Source organism: Bactrocera latifrons, unplaced genomic scaffold, assembly GCF_001853355.1.
Source record: "Bactrocera latifrons isolate USDA-ARS-PBARC rearing strain unplaced genomic scaffold, ASM185335v1 scaffold_1, whole genome shotgun sequence".
NCBI classification, from domain to species: domain Eukaryota; kingdom Metazoa; phylum Arthropoda; class Insecta; order Diptera; family Tephritidae; genus Bactrocera; species Bactrocera latifrons.
The window spans coordinates 1,652,428-1,674,625 of NW_017534407.1; the positions used below are offsets into that span (position 1 = coordinate 1,652,428).

The following is a 22,198-nucleotide window of genomic DNA, read 5'->3' on the forward strand; positions in this document are numbered from 1 at the left end:
TATTAGAAGTGGAAATGCCGGCGCGACTGGCATCTAAAAACAAAGTTTTGCATAAATAAATGTACAAAATGAAACAATTTGCATGCAATTAACATGGCTAAAGCAACATTGAACAAAACATTCGCGTGAGACTACAATCAAACAATGCTCATACTAATGACTTGAATGTGTGCAATGAACTCACTCAAATGCTTGCTGCATGGACTACATTGCCCAAATTTGACTCGAAATGTCAGCTGGTAAATAGTTAACGGTAAAATGTATAAATTATAAGCAAAAGCTTGTAATGCATACACACATAGTTATAGGAATGCGTAACAACACACAACCAACAACAAGTAATAGAAAGAAGCTTTGCAAGCATTTTCAACACTTCGCACATTCACCGGCGCAAGTTAATTGCATGTATGTGTGTGTGTGATAGCATGGTTTTGTGGAAACATTGTTATATTTTTTGGGAAATATTAAAGTATGCATACAGATATTCTATGAGTTTATGCATGCATGCAAAGAATAAATTCCAACTAGCCACATTTCTTTTGCACAATTCCGATGTTACGTATACGCTCTGTTGAGTTTTATCTAACAAACTTTCGCAGCAACGCAGGTGTACATGGCTTGAATAATAAAAACAAACTGCTTTCGTCGAAGTCGCTTTAATGCTTGATATATTTGCGTAAATGCTATATTTTATAGAGCAATTTCCCAGCTAAATGGTTATTTTATATTATAGTATGTTATAATTGCTGTAGAAGTGCATATATTTTCATACTAAAAAAAATGTTTTAATTGCTTACTAAGAATAACACACTTTAAGATAGTATATTGAAAAAAATTATGATGTAGGTTTATGAAATATACTTGCTATAATTACTGTTCATCTCTGGAACCTGATTAAATTATATTTTAGTAGCTAATCGTTTCAAATAAATGCCATATAACTAGTTATTTAAAGAAAATCCCCAATTTTAGTTAAAAAATGTACCGTCAAACCATATCCAAAGGTATTCTATATTTGGTTTCCAACATTAACTACGTTCCTTAGACTTCCCGGTTCTTTATATGTGAATTCACTAATATTTTGAAGCGATTAAACTGAAAGATTTAATCGCTTCAAAATGTTCCGAGATGCGCTAAATAGAAATTGTAGATAAACTTGCTAATAACTATGGATGCTTTTATTTCTAACTAGAGGACCCGTAAACGCTTCACTGTGGCTTGATTTCTATTAGTTTCTATTAGTTATAAATATTTGTTGATGAGATATAGAATTTTTGTGAAGCACATTGTGTTAGTATACAAAAAAATTGATCATATGACATTTCTTATATTAATAAAGCATTTCTTTTGTGAGGGAAATTTGGGCTCATAGAAATCCACCGATGAAAAGATATTTGCTAAGCTAAAGAGGCGAAAGCTCTGTGCAAAGTGGGTGCCTCGCAAGTTCATAATTCAACAAAAACAACCAATACCTGATTCTGAGAAGTGTTTGAGTGCTCTTTAATCGTAATGAAACCGAATTTGTGCATTGGTGTGTGACAATAGAAACATGGCTCCATCATTTCCCACTTGAGTAAAATCGACTAGTGACCTGCGCATGATGAACCAGTTCTGAGGCGTGGAAAGACGAAAAAGCCGGCTGAAAAGGTTATAATATCAGTCTTTTTGGGATATACGTGGTATAATATATACTCAACGACTGATTTTTTAGGAAGAATATTTTTAAAATTGTATCATGTGGATTCAGACGATTCCTACAAACATGAATTTCGAACAAATGCTTATTATTTCAAATATAATTTTTGTATTTATGAGTTACACTGGCTCTAAGCTACCTCTCCAACTTTTCAGCCAAATCGGTTCAGATGTTCTTGAGTTATAAATGGTGTAACTAACACAACTTTCTTTTAAATATTGATATATATATAGATTTATTTCAATTACTATTAGTAAATGTGTCCCCATGTAGCCAAGTATGCTAGGAATTGCAAGAATACTTTTGCTTCATTGATATATTTTTTCATAAAATAAGTGTTTTTAAAACATACTTAAATGTAATTGTCTTCTATATAATTATCAGAAAGGGAAAATACGTCTCCCTTCCCTTTTTCATTCAGTATTCAGTTTGATATATTTTTTTCTTGTCTACGAACAAGAAGAGCACCTTAAGAAATTTGTAATGTGCAAAAAAGTATTTTACATTTTCCTCAAGTTTTATAGAGTTCTCTCGAAATATTTTTTAGATATTATTTATTTACTTATTTTTATAAAGTCGTTATATTATTTCAATAAAAATGTTATCATTCTTTCTTTTTTTGCAGATTTGCGAACTGCATTCGATCTCTTAGACAGAAATCGTGATGGGCGTGTCACAGCAAATGAGTTGCAATTTATGTTGAAAAATCTTGGCATAAATGTGCGAGACGAAATCATACACGATCTCATACGCGAGGCAAGCCATTCTGGTGAGTATACAAAATTACCTTTCGAGTTTAATGCAATATAGTGAAAGGCAGCATTTAAGTGTTTTATGAAAATTCGTACATATTTCTATAGATTCCTAATGATTAAGAGTTGATATAACTTGCAGTATCAAAAAATCTTCATTGAAGCACTATTAATGCTTCGTAAACGAAGAAAATGCAAAAACGATTAGAGGAAAAAAAACTCTTGTATGTAAAAATATACTAAATGAAATAAGAAACAACATTTTTCTACTAATATACTTGGTAGACATGTGAATTAAACTAAAACAAAATCAGACGATTCATTAAATTTGTTTTAGAATTAAAACACAATTTGCAGGTTCACTGCTAACGAGGAATAACTAAAACAAAAATGTTCGCAAATTTATGCAATTTTTATAATAAATACTTAAAAAATATCCGGAAATATAAATAAAACGCCAAATACGTAATTATTTATCAACATTTACTTTGTCGCCCTCAAAGCAATCTCCATCAACGGTTATTTCAGTCCTCGAAACACTTTTCATAAGCACCTTTAGCTTCTTCGGTGAATTTTGTTTCATCTCATCGATCGACTGACTGATCATTGTTGACTTGTTCGCATAACAAACTCAAAATCCCATGTCTCGTTGGCAGTTATAATGCTCTCCATGAATATGCGACCGGAATTCGCACAATCAAGTATGTTTAAAAAGACCTATTTGCAGTACTCTTTTTGAAAAAAATTCAGCTTTATCGGTACGAGTCTTTCTAACACTTACCTGATGTACCTGATGTACCAGTTCAAATTTACTGCCTTCTCTTCAGTTATCTTTATGTTAGAGAAAAAAAAAATTTTTTCTATTTAAAAAATTAAGAAATTTTGAAAATATTTATTTCTAAAATCATTTTATTAAAAAGTGCTTAGATATGATATGCACATGACCTGTCGAATGAATCTACGTGTTTAAACTTGTATCTTTTGTTTCCACTTTTAATATCAATAAACACATTGGCTATTATCGTTAAAAAAAAAAAATTTTTAAAACTCCCAAATTTTTCTAGTACATGCCCTTACCATAAAAATAAGACTAAATATTCAGGTAATCAATTGCTCTTAAGGAGCTATACCATTGTGACGAATGAGAAATTAGACGATTTTCGTGAATTTTTTTATGAGAAAGTACGCGATTGAATACTTCGAACTTCTTTGAACATAATAAGGTATATTTTCAGCTATATTTTAAGATTTTCTTTTTTACAAAAATGTTGAAAAATAACGGAGGTATGGGCTGTCTTCGGAGGTGCCTCAACTGCTGGCATGATTCCGTCCGAATGAGCAGCTGAAATAAAAAAATTTAAAAAGTTTATTAAACTTAAAAATATTTCCTATACAATGGCCCACGATCTTTGAAAAATATTAAAAATTAACAAAGTGGAGTAATTTTGAAAAAAAACGTTTTTTAGGTAAAAAATTGTCGTTTTTTTTAATGAAAAATTGACAACTATCAACCGATCAAAAAGATCGTATGTCATTGTATAGTAAATGTATTCAAAAATACTGAGTATTAATTTGGAGTCGATCGGTCAATTTCTCGTTGAGTTATGATGCCAGCAATTTTGAAAAATTTCGTTTCGAGAAAAACGCGTTTAAAGTTTCCCCTATACGAGTATATGTTTGCACCTCCGAGCGATAGCTCTTTAGAACGCTGCCATCCAAAAACTATTCAAGATACGACCTTCCCGATTTCACAAGATATTTATGGAATTATAAGCTATCAAAAAAGCATATGCGAGTAAAAAAATTGGTTTTTGTCACACTGGTATAGTCCCTTAAAGAAGGAGAAGTTTTTACAAAATACTTGAGTCATATAACCAATGGCACTAACTATCAGCTTACACAAAATCTTATAAGTAATATATTACCAAGCATTTCGATCCCCCACGAAGTAGTTAACGAGGTATAAATTGCGCATTATACTTAGGTACACACTTACATACACATATAGTATATATGCCTTTTCTTTTATGGTAGAACTGTACCCTTCACTGTCACTTTCAGACGCCATTTTATCTTACTCACTGGGTGCTACAGATTTTATGATGCAATTTGTTTGCATTTCACTTTTTGTGGTTGACAGTTTTGCAAATTTATGAGTGCCAAGCGATGCAAGTTCACATAAATATCAGCATATACGTACATACTTATTACCTCTGCAACTTAGAATCATATGCTTGCAGCCAAGATTCATAAATTTAAGCAAACTATTTATTTTAAAAGCATTTGACAACATTTTGTGAAAAGTTTATGAATAATTATAAGTGTTGTTTGCTTGTTAACGACAATTACATGTAATGCACATACATGCCTATGTAAGTACTATACGAGTATGCGTACTACTTTACTCCTGTTTGTTCACTCTAAAAATTCTACGATTTTGGTTTAGATTATCAAATGCTTGGTTAGCTTAGTTAAAAGTTGCGTGTTGCAATATAATCTAATTTTATGATAATTGCTCTTTTCTATTATTTTAAACACTTTGCGTGTCCACATGACTTTTGAGTTAAATTTAAATGGCAGCAATAATAATAACGAGTTGAGTGTCATTGTATTTAGTTTACATAAACGGATTTCGCTTTAGTTGCTTCCGAATACTTTATTTCGATTAAATGTTGCGCATTTGCGGCCATTAGAGTTAATTTCGATGACTTTTTATTTCTCTAAAACCAAAATAATTATAATATAGATATAATTTCTTCTCTAATGATACACTGGAGGAGGTATAAACAGTGAGTCATCCTAAAGGACTTGAACTTAGAAACTGAACTTCATTTAGTATCGGAAAGTATCAAGACTGGTCTACGCGTGGATTCATAAAGAATTTGTATAAGAAAGGGTTGAACGATCAAACGTACACAAAACTTTTGTTGACAATTGGACCTTAAAAAACTAATTGAAACATTGGTCCTTTTTCATTGAATTATTTTTCCTTTTTTTTAATGTTATCCAAGTTCATCTCTACATGCCTTCAATATAGGTTAAAGATAGCGAGTATAAGTATTTAAGCAAAATCACTACTGAACTTTTTATTTGCTAAATTATTGGCGGAATTATTAATTATTGATTAAGCGGAATTTTGGCTTCAATGTTTTAAGTATGAATTATAATTGAACGTTACTCATACGCCATGTATTGCTTCAAATTTATACAAAGTAAATATGCCTAAATTAGAATAGAACTTTTCTACTCTTAACCATGTGGCAGTAATGCGTTTACCACAGCAATGTTGGCAGCAAATGCTGCAATGTTTTAACCTCACAATCTCAACGACTAATTATCGCTCGCGGCGAAGTTTTCATGCACAAAGGCTAAAATGGCAAAACAATTTGAGTTTCACTTTATAACATCGTGTAGGAGAATGCGCTGTAAAAGACTTGTGAAAATGACGGAAATTAATCTTTCAAGAGTTAAGATTTATTGACAGCAATTTAAAAATTTTTGCGTTTTCAACATTAAAAAAAAATATAGTATAAATATTGAAGAAAAGAAAATATATTGAAAACAAAAAGCTGGCTAATAAAATAATTTTGGTAATTTCACTTTATTTTTTATGAGCACTAAAGTATGTCAATGAGTCCAATACGGCGATGAGCTCTTTTAGTAAGTATAAAACTCTTCTGCAATAATTTTATTCTCTCCATAAATTTAAAAGCACTGCATATCAGGACGTATTTCATAAATTTTTTATATATATATTTTTTTTTATTTATATTGCCACCGACATTTTCCAGATGATTGACTTATAAATTGCATCTTTAATTCACTCGCTCCATAACCTTTCGATTGGCAGTAATTTTTCTCCCATAGAATGTCTGTCAAGCAAGATGCATGTGGAAATTGAATACCATCGGGAAAGATATTTAGAACGTATAGACATGTGGCATGTACACGCTTGTTGATATGTGTATATATATATGTATGCACATATGTACATCGTTCAACAAGTAAAGTACTAGCATAGAAAATGACTGTTGTTGACATCTGACTGTTTTAAGGTTAAGTGACAGCGTTAACACCAATTTTCAAACAAAAGGCGGTATAAAGAGACATAAATATGTGTCGAATATATCATTATTATTAAATATTAAGTGCTTTAATGTGTATCGATGAAAATATGAAGAAAGCGAATGGAAAACAAAAATTAAAGTAGTGATATAAAACTGACAGGAGCTGTGTATTTATTTATAATAAAAATAATTCAAGAAAATAAAAAGCTTGTATACCCGAAAAGATAAGTTCGCCCAAGATTTTTAATACCCAGTGGATCTCCTTTAAAATAAATATACATAAAAATGTTCAGTTTTTGAAATACAGATTTGAAATTTGTAACAAATCTTTTTCTTGCCAAGGAGTTTCTCATTTGTCTGAACCAACAATTTTAGACCACTAAGCATATAGCTGTCATACAAAATTAACGATTAGAATGAATTTTTTTATTTGACGAGATATTTTTACAAATTTGAATAGGGATTATAGAATAATATAGCGCAGGAATCTCCAATTATAATATATATACAATTTTTATATATTTTATATTTGCGATCAGTATCCTTTTGAATGCTCATTTTGCTTTTTCATTTCTGAATTCACAATACGACACTTTTATTATTTTGCCAAATTTAATGACATTAAATCCACTGTGGCTTTAAGATTGCTACTCTATAACAATGAATTCGTCAGCTCAACCGAAGCCAACTAAATGCCGGTGCAAAAGTTGTTTAAATAAGTATAAAAGTAGAATTATCTAGGGGATTCAATCAATTTCCTTTTATGTACTCGCACAAAAAATAAGGTTTGACGAGGTCTCGAACGAATAATCATAGAATATTTGTTTGTATTGAAACTGTGTAATTAAATTGAGCGCACGGTCAATTGAACTGTTGGCTAAGCAGTCGGAAAAGTCTTTTATGTGTTAATTTACTTTGACAATATTCAAAGTTTGTAGGCGTTGAAGCAATGAACATATAATATATATTAGAGTGTTCGTTAGTTACGAACATGATTTTTTTCGCAATCATCCTCTGAAGTTAAATTTTTGCCATAGAAAAAGTATTCAATATGAACAAGCTCTTTAATATCAATATGAAAATTACTTAAATCACTGAATGTTTATAACATGGAATTTTTCAACATTTTCAACTTTCAAAAAGTGTTATTCTAATAAAACCTCTGCTCTATTGTTGAAAGTTATACGCAGTTACAAGTGGTTTATATATTCCATGTTTCTCATACGTCATGGTGTGCTGTACGAAACAGGACATTTGATACATAACTTTAACTACATATAGCTAAAAGGAGTGTTTCTCAGAAAATTATTTAAAAAAATGTTGTATTATTAAATATGAATTTTTCAGAATTATGATTTTATTTGCCTTGGAGAAAAAAAATTGATAACAAAAAATCCAAAAATAAATAAAACATTGAAACTTCAGAGTTTGCATAAAAAATCAACGTGAGATATAACGGACGTTCTAATATATAGATGATAGTAGAGATGATAATATATTAGTAGTGGTAGTAGTATAAAGTGTGTGGTAATATCAATATTTGTTTTGCAGCCATTTATGTTGGACATAATTTTATTGCATTATATAGCAAGCGAATTATAGCAAATAGTTTTATCAGCAGTCTATCACTTTCTCTTATTTTCGACACCACGAATTTCAATAGTTTATAATGTTTGTGATAGTGCAATGCATTGAAAATAATTCATAAAATAATCTTTAATTTAATACGCAAGGAGTTTTTATATTTATTAGTAGCTCCATATTTATTTATAGCATACTATATGAGTGCTCCTTTCTCTTTTTCTATACTTGTGTATGTATTTTCACATATGCATCACAACATACAGCGTTTTATAATCTCAGCACATGTGCACGCTTTGACAGAAAATCATCCTCCTTGAAATCGTATTCCCAGCACGTTCGGGGTCAATCGCCACTCAAGTGTTAAAAGACGTTTGTTATTCTATATTAAATTGCAAAAATATGTATAGGCAGATATAATATGAGTGAATTCTTTGTGCGCATTTCATATTTATTTATAGTATGTTCTTTTAAAAGGATTTGTATGATTGTTTATATTATATGCTTATACATATAGAATTACACACTCACAGCGTAAATAATTAAGTTTTGTTGAACTTGAGAGTTTAAAAAATAGGATTATTAACGCAGTAAAGATAAATAAATAGACAGATATTCACTGTTAAGATGTTTGAGATCAAAGTATTCCTTTAGAAATCGCTTATTTACTGATGATAGTCTTACGACTTCACTCTTGAGTCAGGGCAAATTAACACATCATAAATCTTGCATGCAAAAAAATCTCAACAACATTCTTTGAAAACAATTGATTTACTACCATTATATCTAGAGCAATCTATAAAATCTTCTAGCATAAAATGACTCACATACCAGACAGAAACTTTAAAAAAGAGAAATCTATTAGAATTATATCCAAATATTTTGTAGTAAAGCCTTCCAAGACATTTGTACCGAATTCAATTGTCGGACAATCTCCCAACAAAGTTACATTTTATATTTAGGGATGTTCATTGAATAAATTATATCGGTCGTCTTGAAAAACGAATGTGTTGACTAATAAAATAGAAAATATTTTTTAATTTTTTTGGAAAATAGTTTTTTAATTTGAATATGTTGATTGCATGAATTGCTCATATAATCATTGGAATTTGTATACCCTTACAACATGTTGCTACAGCGTATAATAGTTTTGATCGCCAAACGGTTGTACGGATCACCCAAAACTAATCGAGATAAATATAGGGTTATATACATATATAAGGGATCAGAACGATGAGAAGAGTTGAAATCCGGTTGACAGTCTGTCTGTCTGTGCCCCGGGCTGTTGAATGGGGTCAATACTTCCCAGAGCTACCCCATATATCTAATGTAAAGATTCTCAAACTTTCGTATGACTTTGTACCGCAAATATATGCCAATAAGTAAGTTATCTCAACGATAATGAGAGAGCATATTTACTCATAACAGTGTATGTTTGTGCCTAAAATAAAAAAAATTGTCGAAAATTATAACTAAGATAAAGATTTCCGAACATTCGGTTGACTTTACTCCATATGATTCGTAATTGTATGTGAGGTACTTTATGAAACGCAAGGAACAGTATTGTATTCTGCCAAAAATATACAAAAACCGGCTCGATCCGCAATATACAATTTTGCATGCACCTAAAGGAATTTCAAGTTCTTTTTTTTTTATGTCAGTTGCAAGAATATAAAATGTTTGGTTTCACTCGAACTTCCTTGCTTGTCATTCATACTTTTTATTATATTTTTAGAAAATTAAGAAAAATTTTCTACATTCTTATTTACGTACATTTTAATTTGATTTTTAGAAATTTTTTTACAATTTTACCTCTAATATAAATAAAAATGTAAAGTCGAAGTGAACACGTATGAGAGTGTTTTTTGCGATGCCTCGATTACGTCATTTTAAGTTGCACGCGCCTACATCACCAAAATATAAACACACACACATATGTTTGTATGGTATGCTCCACTTTGCGTTGTGTTTCGTTGCGTTTTCTTTATTGCCACGCTTGTGTCGCAGTACAAATTTCGAACAGCTTTAATCGTATTTATCCTTGGCAATTTGCAAATGCTGCTATGCCATGCTAGTGGCCAGCGTAAACGTCGTCAGCTTAGTGACGCATATTTATGGTGAAGTGTGAAAGCGTGAAAATTTAATTTTCGCTTTGAACTTCGTTATTGCGTATTTGATTGCGTCACAATTTATATATAAACAGTATAGATTTTTCAATTGACTCTAATTTAACTAGGCGTAAATGCGTGAACTGCTGGCTGTAACTACACCCACATTTATGCATTCAATACTATAGTGTCGCTAACAAGCCGCATTCAATTAATGATCCTTATTCTTTTCAACGCGTACAAAGTGGAGCTAGTAAATATATCATAAAAATACGCAAATGGTTCGTAATGTATGAGTGCTAGTTTTTTGAAAGGTATTTTATGGGTCATATTTTTTGTAGATCGATGATTGATCTATCTACCCATCTACTCGCTTGTTTTCAAACTATGGATTGCAGGCTCATTTTATTTCATAGTGATTTTTACGCATACATATTACACTCTTACCATTTCAAAACTGTAATAAATTAATAGCCCTTAAGGGGTTACATTTGTTTCCTTTTGTAAAAACCAAATTTTTTCAAAAAAATTTTTCTCATATAAAAAATAAATATTTTATTTGATTTTTTTATTGTTGCAAACATTACATTAATGGTGTTTAACAAACAAATTCTGGAATTTCTGGAAAAAAAAAGTATTTTAAAATCGGCCTTGCGAAGCCATTTCCGGTGACCACTCGGAAAAAGATGCGCCCGCATTGGCCGGTTAACTCCTTATAGGATCATCTAAAGTGAAAAATACGTGTTTTAGTTAAAAACTTATCTTAGAATTTGGACGAAAGAAAAAAACTGAAAATTGGATTTTGGCAGAGATTTTTACAAAAAAAATTAAAATTTTAATAAAAATTTCGCGACATATTTCTTCAAATATTTTTAGTCGAAAAAAAATGGTTCGTTCAAGTCTTTAAGGATTGTATCTGTGTAAAATTTCATGAAGATCAATTCAAAAACATAGTTTCGAAAAGAAAAACGCGTTTAAAGACGGCGCTCTTAATATGAACATTTAGGACAACATTATAAAGGTGTTGAAAAATTAAATAACAATATATATAAAAAAATCGATTTACTGAAACAATTAAGGGGTAACATATATTCAAACAACTTTTCCAAAGACATTATTTCATAAAATTCAATCAAAAATTTAAATGCTATATATTTTAGCAACAAATTATTAATTTAAATACTATTATGTCATAAAAACCCATTTTTTCCACCCTGATACATAAGCAGCTTCACTTTATCGGCTTTAAAATTTACGAGTAATACTAATTTATGCAACTATTTTACTACGAAAACGATTAACTTTCGCTTGTACTCTGCTCCTGTAGATTCAAACGATAAAAATTAAAAAAATAACACCGTTAATTATATTTAAATTCACTCACTTCAGCACTTTAGTGGCAAAAAAGCCTGTTATATAAACCGGCTTTTATAACGCACACGCATTCACGTACTTATACGCATACGCTTTATTAAGTTAAAACGCGAATAGCCATGCAATTATGTACGTCCGTATATGTGCGTTGATATATGAGTGCGTACGCTTGTATGTGCAAGGATTTGGTGAATGCTTTTATCCTCTCAAAATCATTCATGTATGAAGTGCCTACTTGCATTCTATACTTGCCAGAATCTGAGTAGGCGTTGCTCCTAAATGTATGCATACAAGGATATATATACATATGTATTTATGTATAGTTAAGGGTGCGTTTTAGGAGTATAGAGGTTTTATTTCAACCAATATGCAGAAAAAAAAATTAGTTGGGTAATATTGGTCGCTTTTTAGTTTAAAAGTTTTGTGGCGTTTATACATCTAATAAGACTATTAACTTGGCTTAACGCCACAAAAATAATCTTTATATAGTCTATATATGTAGTCGAATGGAATCACACCAGATGAAGTTCGACAATAAATACATTTTTCCTCCACAAGTTTCTGCTCACCACTTAAGTACTTTATTCTTATTTAACTTATGTCTTATGTCTTTGCTAAAAATTATTTCACTACAAAATTTTAAATGTACGTTCTCTGTCGGGCTTTTTCTTGGTAGTGCCCAGAAACTATTTATATGAGTCAAGCAGCACACGGCCTCCGGACTTAGACCAGGTATTCTCTAGGTAGCCATAAAACATCCGCTTAAAGGCGAGCTAAAGTGAGAAGGCGGATCATCTCTGCCCTTCTCACATACTAAGTCGATCTTAATAAAATTTTACACAGGTTAAAATTTACAAAATATTAAACGAAAACTTTTTTTTTATTTACAAAAATTTAATATGAAACTGTTTAAATATCTGCCATACATACTATTTTCACATTATCTTATTCGTGCAATACCTAGTCTTAATTAAAAAATGTATTACTTTTTTTTACAAATGATGTGGTAAGGCATCTTTTTTCCGAGGGACTTCCGGAAAATTTTTATAAAGTATTTTCCTTTCAAATTTTTATAAAGTCTTTGTAAAATATGCATCTTTGGAATAATAAAAAAAATTAATAAAATATTTAATTTTTTTTTGTGTTAAAAAAAATGTTTTTTGAAAATAAACGGTTTTTTGCTTCAAGTATACTGAGTACCAATACATTCACTATGAACTACTTCTTTAAGGAACACCCTATATATAATATATGCATTTTATTTATGCCTCGACACGTTCAGGCGTGGTTATATTCAAATACACTGTTTGAGGTTAATGTTTCGAGTTAGGCTGCGTACATATGTGCAAATTGCACCACTTTGCATTTGCTGTACACAATTTCATTATATATATTCATACATATGTATGCAAATTATGGCACTCCTCCGTAAACTCAGTTGTTCGCAGCTAATGATAGTAATATCTACTTTACCTGCCAAATGCAGTTAGTCAATGTAATTGGATACAAAAGACTCACGAGCAAGCTCAAATTTTGGGTATAAACCCATATACCTGTGTATAAAGCAGATTTCAGCCTAATCTACTTATAACTGCATAATAAGTGTTAAAGATATGAAAAAGTCGAAAAATAGTTTATACTTTTTTTATATATTCACCCCGATATCTAAACGGCTATCTGGCATGACCTTATTAGTAATAGCATCAAACTTTTTCCGCATTACACCCACTAACCACAATTTCATTCGACTGGAAACGAGTCATCATCTTGCTCTCCAGCGCTGGAGTTATGGGCGACCAATGAGCTGAGAAAATACCGGTCAACAACCTGAACTTGTGCAACTGCACGATTTTTCTGGCCCCTGTTGACCCATAAGAATTTCTCCGATTATTAGCTTAATCAATATCGCCGCAATCGTAAATATTCTGACCGGATACTGTGCCCTACATTCAGCAGCGATGCAGCTAAATATTTTGTGGGATGCTCTTTGTCAATGCTGTAAGGATTAAGGCGAGGTGAAATTATCTTATTACTTTCTCTTCTATTCTCCAGCTTTTGCCAGAATCGATAGACACACCTTCGGCAAATCTGGCGAAGTAGCTGGGATTGATATGAAGCGCCTTAACAAATTTCTAGCAAGCTTAACGCCTCGACGATCTGTGAGGATATGGTAATCCACTTTTTGAAGATTATAGGTAAGAAAAAGGCCCGGTATTTTTCATGGCATTCATTTTTCACAATTCTTATGATAAACTGGAACAACATATTGCCTAATAATAACAATCAAGTAAGTTTCGCGAAGCAAAGGGCAATACTGCAAAGTGAAAACAGAAAATATATTAGGTTGGCAAATATCTCCTTTCCAGAAGTAAAAAGTAAAAATCGGAAGTGAGATATTTGACAACCTAACATCATCACCATTTTATGTCATCATCATCAATTTAATAGGTTATCAAATATATCCCTTCCAGCTTTTTGCTCTTTATTCTATTTACAGCTAGACGGCAACTTCATAATACCCCCTCTAGCGGAGGAAAACTTTAAAGTACCGCGAATTTCGGTGTTAGTGAACTCCATGTCTACACATCTATAACTGTTGAACTCAATATTCAAACTAATCATACATAGCGTCGTTTTATAGATTATGTTAAGACCTTTCAAGTATGTATATGTAGTATTGCCAGGTACGAGCTCTGTAGCCCATTAATTCAAATTTTCTACCAGAGAATCAAAAAAATTGTCAAAATGTTGCATATGGTATCAAACCATAGGCATGCGGTATATGAGTAATAATATTAATCAGTAATATTAATTGTGAGTGTATGAGCTTTGACTGAAAAGAGTTCTATATTGATTTTAGATAAGTAAATATGTATATATTTTGAACTTTTGTATCTACATTGTGACAAAAAGTACCCGAGAATTTAAGATGGCCTTCAGCTCCTTTAGCGAATTTTGTTTTATCTTTTCGATCGACTGAAAACGGGTTCCACGAGGCGACAATTACGGTTTGGGGAACAAAAAACAAGTCACACAGAGCCAAATCTGGTTGATCGATGATATTCATTGCTTTTTCAGCCTTAAACTCGGTTAGAATTGTACTTTTTTTGAAAAAAGTTCAGCTCTATCGCGAAAAGTCGAGCAAGAACGTGTTTCATAGCGAGATGCGATCGCTCTTATATTTGTCATAATAAGTATATTAAGTAAAATATTCCAGTTATATAGCATATGTGGCAAGCACAAAAAATATATATATATGTTCACAGAAAAATTTATTTAAGCTTCTATTACATACACATTCACAAAATGTTGGCCACATATGCATAATCACAAATCCAACACCTGCCACTATTGTCAGAATGTTACGTATACGCCACGGTATCGCTTGTTACACGACCACTAAACTGAAAAGCTGCAAGTGAGAATTGAATGCAAATGCTATTAGTGCAACAACGCGTGAGAAACGAAAATATCAGATAAGACACTGAGCTCACAATTGAAAATAAACAACGGAATTAATACAGCGAAAACGCAGTAAACCATACAACGAAGAACATACACGGTCCCAAAGGAAATGAACGGGGTACGAGAAATAAAGTCTTACACGGAAACCGTCTGGCGTCTTTCAATAGTGTGTGCAGTGTTAGCAGTTATTCGCCAGTGCAAGCTTTTTGTATATGACTTTGTGTACTTGCGTACATATATGTATGAAGCGTTGGTATTTGTGTTGGTGGCGCAAACAACGAAACGTAATTTCAACAGGAAGTGCACACATAACGGTATGTGAGCAATTTTATGTTGCCAAACAAAGAGCCCAAGCCACAGCTGATAAATAGCTGAACTGTGAAGGAGACACTCCAAGCGCATTGCATTTCATAGTCAAATACTCGCTTAAAGACATTCATATATACTTACATATGTAATAAATACGAGTATAGCGCAACTGTGGTAGCTTAATATGTGTACTTCTACCAAAGAGAAATACTTATAATCTAATTGAAATTGTAAAAAAAGTAAGAAAATGTGCAAGTGAAGTGAAAAATAAACACAATTAAGCAAATAAAAGTCGTATAATTTCTTTAAGAAAATTGTGAAAATATTTGTAGAAAGCTACGCAGCGTACTGGCTGCTATTTACCGAAATAACTATATTCTATATACTTGTATAGTACTGTAAATGAAGTTGACATTTTATGCTTAGATATTGAAGATATGTTCTTACCAAAGCCATATTTATATACACATGCCACAAGCCATTTTCACTTTTTTAGCTTGTGTAATCTTTGACGGCAAATTTCTTTTACAGTTCACTCTGTCTAGCCGGCAATGGACTTTAAGTTATCTAAGTGCGCCCGCACGAGTGCAATGTTATGTGTTAGTAACTATAATCAGGTTTCGTTTTTCAACGTGCTTTTACTTCGTTCTTTTATTTTGTCCTTTTTTACAGCAACCCACTTGTACTTCCTTCCGCTTACAGTTCGCTGGCAAAAAATAGAGCCTCAAAGAGAAATAGCCAAAAAGCACGAAACCTCTTCAATTTATTTAATTTTTCAAGTCAAGTGGCTCTGGTTAAAGTAAATCGACGGTAGTGAGTTGAGCGAAAGTGTGTTGAGTCAAAGAGAAACGATTTTATAAGTTTGCAAAAATTGCACCGGAAATTAGCAGCAAGCAGTCTGGGTAACTTTTAGTGAGGATAGTGATTATGCAACTGTAACTATTTTACATTTTGTGAAGATGAGGAATTTTCAAACATTTTGGTCTATTATCTTGCCAAAGCAAGGATATAATTGAAGTAGCGTTTACATATCGTGTTTTAATATATATTTAAGAAATTTAATCAAAATTGAAGCATACTAAATGCTCCATCATCATCTAATTTTATCGCATCTTCTTATATACTGGTAAACTACTATGAGCGAAAAATAGTAGGACTTTGTGCATAGTTTTAAAATTCTTAATTTATTCTTCAAAATCTATATAGTCCCCCTCAAAGTCTCCCTTGATCACAGTACACTTGTGCTAACGCTTTTTCCATTCCTCGAAATAGATGTTAAAGTAAATCCAATTGACTACGAACGCTTTCTCGGAAGCGATCGTTTGAGTTTGCTGAATAGCCAGATCATACACAATTTACAAAATTTGGGGAAGAATTCATAAAGAATCAATGAAGTACGCGACGGTGCATTACCGTGGTGCTAAAACCAACAGTTGTTGACCCATAATTCCGGCCTCAGATCACGAATAGCTTCGCGCAAACGACACGTAGCACTCTTATTGTATTACAGTTGACATTTTGGTCGATCGGAAGGAATTCGGAACAAAACTGTCAAAATAACCTTGACGTTTGAACTGGTTTGCAGTGTTTTTTTCAGCTTCGGCTCTTCCTTGCAACGATATTCGGCCGATTGATCGCCTCTTTCCAGGTCGTAAGCATAAATCTAAGACTCAGCACCAGTAATAATACATTTCCTGACAGCCTGGTAGTAGGAAAGCAGTGTTCCATAGACGTTAACGTGACTCCGCTTTTCGAAAAAGGGACTGATTTTGAAACCAATCGTGCATTCACTTTTTTAGGCCCAAATAATCTTTCAAAATGGTTTTCACTGTTCTTTTCAATATTCCAAGTAAAATCTCTATTGTCGATTCTCAAGCATGAATTTCGTTATTTTAGTGGCATGTGGCTCGTCGCCAACGTGTTCTCGACCCTCTTTGAATAGTTTGTACCAACCAAAAACACTTGCTCGTGACAAACAATTATCACCAAAGACCTTTTACAACATTCTGAAAGTTTCGGCAACAGACATTTTATTCCGTACAAAAAGTTTTAATGGAACTTCTACTCATTGTAAAAATCGCCGAATGCATTTTATGTGCTTCAGTAATACAAGCGTCTACTAAACACGAATAATTATTTTGATGTTGGCATTTGGCACAGATGTCACTGACAGTTATTCCAACCTAGAAAAAGATATTTCGCGTGAAATTTAAATGAAGAAGTCTTACTGCTTTTTGCCAACAGTAGTACATATATGGTAAAAAGTCAACCAGAAACATCGGATATTTGATTATAATTCTATTAATTTTTCTGTGTTATAAATTGGAAGCTATCGTGGTTCAAGATCCGTGCTAGAAGGTGACGTCAATGTTTCGTATAAAAGTAAATTCAACTTAACTGTGGTCATATATAAATAACATACTTTATATCCAAATATTAAAAGCCATGTAGTTGGTATTGTTTCTATGAGAAAGCACTATATCACAAGATTTGAATTCATATTTTTTGCGGTTATATCCAACCTTTCAAAAATGTATGTATAAATCACCAGACAAACAATTAGTTCCTAAAGCATACTATTTTTGGGACGAAATATTTGGTATTTTCGGAAAATAAAAAATTTCGTATACCCCTCACGATTTGTTCATGATTTGATTTTCATAACATAACTTCAATTCTTAATATCATTTTATAAGCCTTCAACGATTGTAAACCTTTATAGTTCACTGAATTAGTTTTCATCATAATCTCTTAGCAAGGCACAAGTCAATAATTTTTATTGGTTAAAGCAATTCATTCAAAATATGTATGTACAAGAGTATGCTTGTATGTGAAGTGCAATAACCTAAACGATTTCAGATAACTCTAATAGGAGCAATCACACAAATAAAAGCAAATTCCAACAAATTTTTCGTAATAAATGAAACATTTACCGTCTCAACAGTCAATGGAGTTGTAAGAACTGTTGAATATTAAAGGCAATGAACGCGCTTGGTTGCTAAATACAGAGAAATATCGTAGCCAGTGTGCTACTTTCACTATAAAAATGAAACACAAAAAGTAATAAATTCAAATGTTTAAATGTAACTAAACTATATACAGCACTAGAATTTTGAAAGCACAGATTTTGAAAATAAAAATAAAAAATGTTAATGTCAGGTCAACCGAAACACCATAACAACGTTTTCCTTTGCAGGTGTATTACTTATAGTAAAAAACGTGTATAAAAAAGATCTTTTACCTTACTATTGAGCGTTCAGCTTGTATGGCAGCTACATATGTATATGCTGTAGTGATCCGGTCTAAACAATTTATTCGGAAATTGCAGCACTACCTTTACCTTGGAGAAGGATTTATATCAAATTTCATGAAGATATATTGTCAAATAAAAAGTTTTTTCTTATAAGGATTTTGAGTGATCAGTTTATATGACAGCTATGTGCGCAAGTAGTCCGATATCGGTGGTAACAACGAATGAGTAGCTTCTTGGGGAGAAAAGGACGTGTGAAAAAATGTAACATCGATATATCAACAGACAGACGGATCGAAAATTTATTATTTCACTTCATTCAAACTTTATTCCGCTTCATTTATTTACCACACTAGATACATCATTCATAATGATTTTATTTCATTGAGTTATAAAATTCATAAGAAATAAAAAATTTTCCCAAAAATACTAAAACTTTAACTGTTAATATCTTTTAAACGGTTGGGTTTACGAAAAAATAGGTAGGAGGACCTTCCCGTCACAATTAAGAACTCATTCCTGGAGAGGCTTCCTTAGAGATGTCTAGGAACCCATTTTTCAAAGTACCAAACGACAAAAAAAAAATTTTTTTTGAATCACCCTAATATATGTATATATACAATGCACTTTTGGTGAAATCACGACTGCATGGCAATACTGTATGAAATGAAATTTCGTTATCAAAACACAATCCTCGACGAAGCTTAATGTTAATAAATGGTTTGTCAGCTGAAGTATTGCGTCAGAGCTCAAGCTTGCAGCAATGTAAGGATTTTTTGGCTCCTTGTGCAATATTCCCTTTCTGTTTTACTTACAAATCCTAGTGTTCATCTGTAGTTGGGCTGCACATATTATTCTTATGTGGCAAAGCTTGGTGTCAGCAGCTCAAGTATGCTCAGCTCAATTGACTTGTTATATTAAATGAAAATATTTGCATGGACCAAAAGTCAACAGCTTGCAATGTGGTCATGCATACGAGAGCGATTACATACGTATATATAAAGGCGATTTGTCAAGGCGAATAGGTACGTTGTACTTAGAGATGATCAGCACAACATAAGTCAAAGTGTAAGGACAGCATATAGCTAAGACCAAGTGTGGAAGATGCCATAGCAGCTGTTATGAATATTGCGGTCAGTGACCATCAATAAAGTAAGCAGTGAGATTTTACATTTCTGAATATTCATATGTCTCCTATGCATTTGTTTTATACTAAAGTGAATGAATTTGAGTGGCAACACATTTCCTAAATGGAATACTGACCAGAGGACACACAGTCTAGGTTTAGTTAAAGACATGGACTATATCGCTAAATACTAATGAATGCGCATATGTCCCATAATGAAACCCTCACATTTTCAATGAGATATAATCTAATGTGTCATTGTGCTAAGATCGGTCGCTATAGATGGAAAAGATTTTCCTGCCTCATTTAGAATGATATAAGACCTGATGGAGTAAAGCAAAAGTATCAACTATATTGGTTGACGCTGTATTCAACTCAAGTCACCTCATTCAATATAACTGCTTTAAGGAGCTACATGGCCTTACTGGTTTCAAAAAATCGATTTTATTTTATTGTCTTATTAATTTTACACCCTAATTTTCAAGTTGATCCAAGTGATGGTTTCGGAGATACAACATTGAGAACTTGTGCACTCGAGGCTAGCTAGTCTATATGCCGTCTTTAATCGCGTTTTTCCCGATACTGTATTTTTGAAAATGAACGACAAGTACTCTCGAGAACTACTTTACCGATCTTCACGAATTTTTACACAGATTTTTGAGATACAATTCTTAATGACTTGGACGAAGGATTTTTTATCTATTATAAATTTAAATTTTTTTTTTTTGTAAAAATATGTGTCAAAAATACAACTTCAGTATTTGTTAATGTTTTAACTAAAACACATAATTTTTCACTTTATATGATCCGCAAGGAGTTACCCTGTCAACGCGAGCGAATCTCTTTTCAAAGGGGTTACCAGAAATGGCTCCGCAATGACCAAGTTTAAAACTTTTTGTCCAAAAATTTCAGAATTTCTTTGTTAATAGTGTATGTTTGTAACAATAAAAAATTCTAAAATATATTTCTCTTTTTATATGAGAAAACAATTTTTGAAAAAAAGCTGTTTTTACCCAAGGTAATTCATCTAACCCCTTAAGGAATCTAAAAGCTACTTATTTGGAAGACAGCCGATCTTTCAAGATGCAGATGTCTATGCGTCTTCGCGCCTAGATCGCAGAACCAACATACCGTTTTTTTTCGAAATTGGCTATTGATCGTTAAAATATCGAGTGTAGACGCTTTTCTGAATAATGTTAACGAACCTATCAAATATCAACATTCGCATAGTGTCACTTGCAAGATGGTATTTCCAGCTGTCAAAACTAATATAAAAAGGAAATATACTATGCCTTAAATCTTACTAAAGTTAACTCCAAACCCAAACGTTCAAAAATGATTTTAGTCGAGTGGAGTAAAGCAAACGTGTCCGCATAGGTGCTTTTTAACTATTTCCATTTGCAAAAATAAATAATAAGCATTTTTCGACCACTCAATAAACGATTAGTTAAAACTTTATATATAGGTACTTTTATAGAAAGGTTTTTGTAGTTTCAACTTGGAACTAAGTTACTTTTTTATTCTTTTATCAAAGCATTTCATGCTCCGCTCGACAACTTGTCTATCAAGCTACCAATAACTATGTACAAACTCAGATAATTCCATCTACTTCATTATAATGCTATACCCCCAAGTATGCATATATATATATACAATACAAAACAATATCGTACGAGAAATGGTTCATCAATTATGCGTAGCATGCATCACAATATGTTCAATCAAAATTGATGGGGAGCGTAGAAATTTAATCAGCAGAAAGTTAAGGCAGCTACTTTATGGCAGCTCAGCCTTTTAGCAAACTGCGAAAGATAAAAACATTTAAGCGCAATCCTAATACAATTTGCTGTTATATATAACTGTATGTGTGTCAAGCTGTTCATAAGTGCTCCGATAATGACTTATAACAGGCACAAATTACGGTTGTGTGTAAATGTTCATGGTTGAGTAAAAAAAATTCGAATATTTTTTTCGCTGGGAAACGTGCAGTTTTCTCTTATCAGACTCAAATGTCGTTTCCAATTACTTCAAAAAATATTTTTATGAATTTTTCCACCACAATTCCGGCCGTTTTCGACGGATATTCTCACGCAAACGCCTCAATATGGACAAATAGAACTCTCTATTGACTGTCTGTCCCTCCGGAACAAATTTATGATGCAAAAAACCACGAACATCAATCAAAAACAATAACCATCATCTTCATGTTCCGTTGATTGTTGATTTATTTGCTTGTCAAACTCATAAAACCATTTATCTTCGGTAGTTCTAATGCTCTTTATGAATGTGGGATCGAAATTCGCAGGATCAAGCATGTCGAAAGAGGAAAAATTTCAGCTTTATCGGCACGAGTGGAGCAAGAACGCGTTTCATACCCAAAATATCCACCGAAATCGTTCTCTTGCCATCTCTCTAACACTTGCCTTTTCCAAGCATCATATCCTTAACTTTTTCAATATTTTCATCAGAG

General features: G+C 32.2%; 1 protein-coding gene across 7 annotated transcripts in view; it reads left to right on the forward strand.

The window, feature by feature from the left end:
* LOC108965318 (calcium-binding protein E63-1) overlaps positions 1 to 22,198 on the forward strand; it is a 116,480-nt gene that overhangs the window by 80,665 nt on the left and 13,617 nt on the right. For all 7 annotated transcript variants that reach the window (XM_018927661.1, XM_018927652.1, XM_018927644.1 and 4 more), the window contains one exon: positions 2,322 to 2,465. In XM_018927661.1, the coding sequence (XP_018783206.1) occupies positions 2,322 to 2,465 (144 nt within the window). The remainder of the gene's footprint in view (positions 1 to 2,321; positions 2,466 to 22,198) is intronic.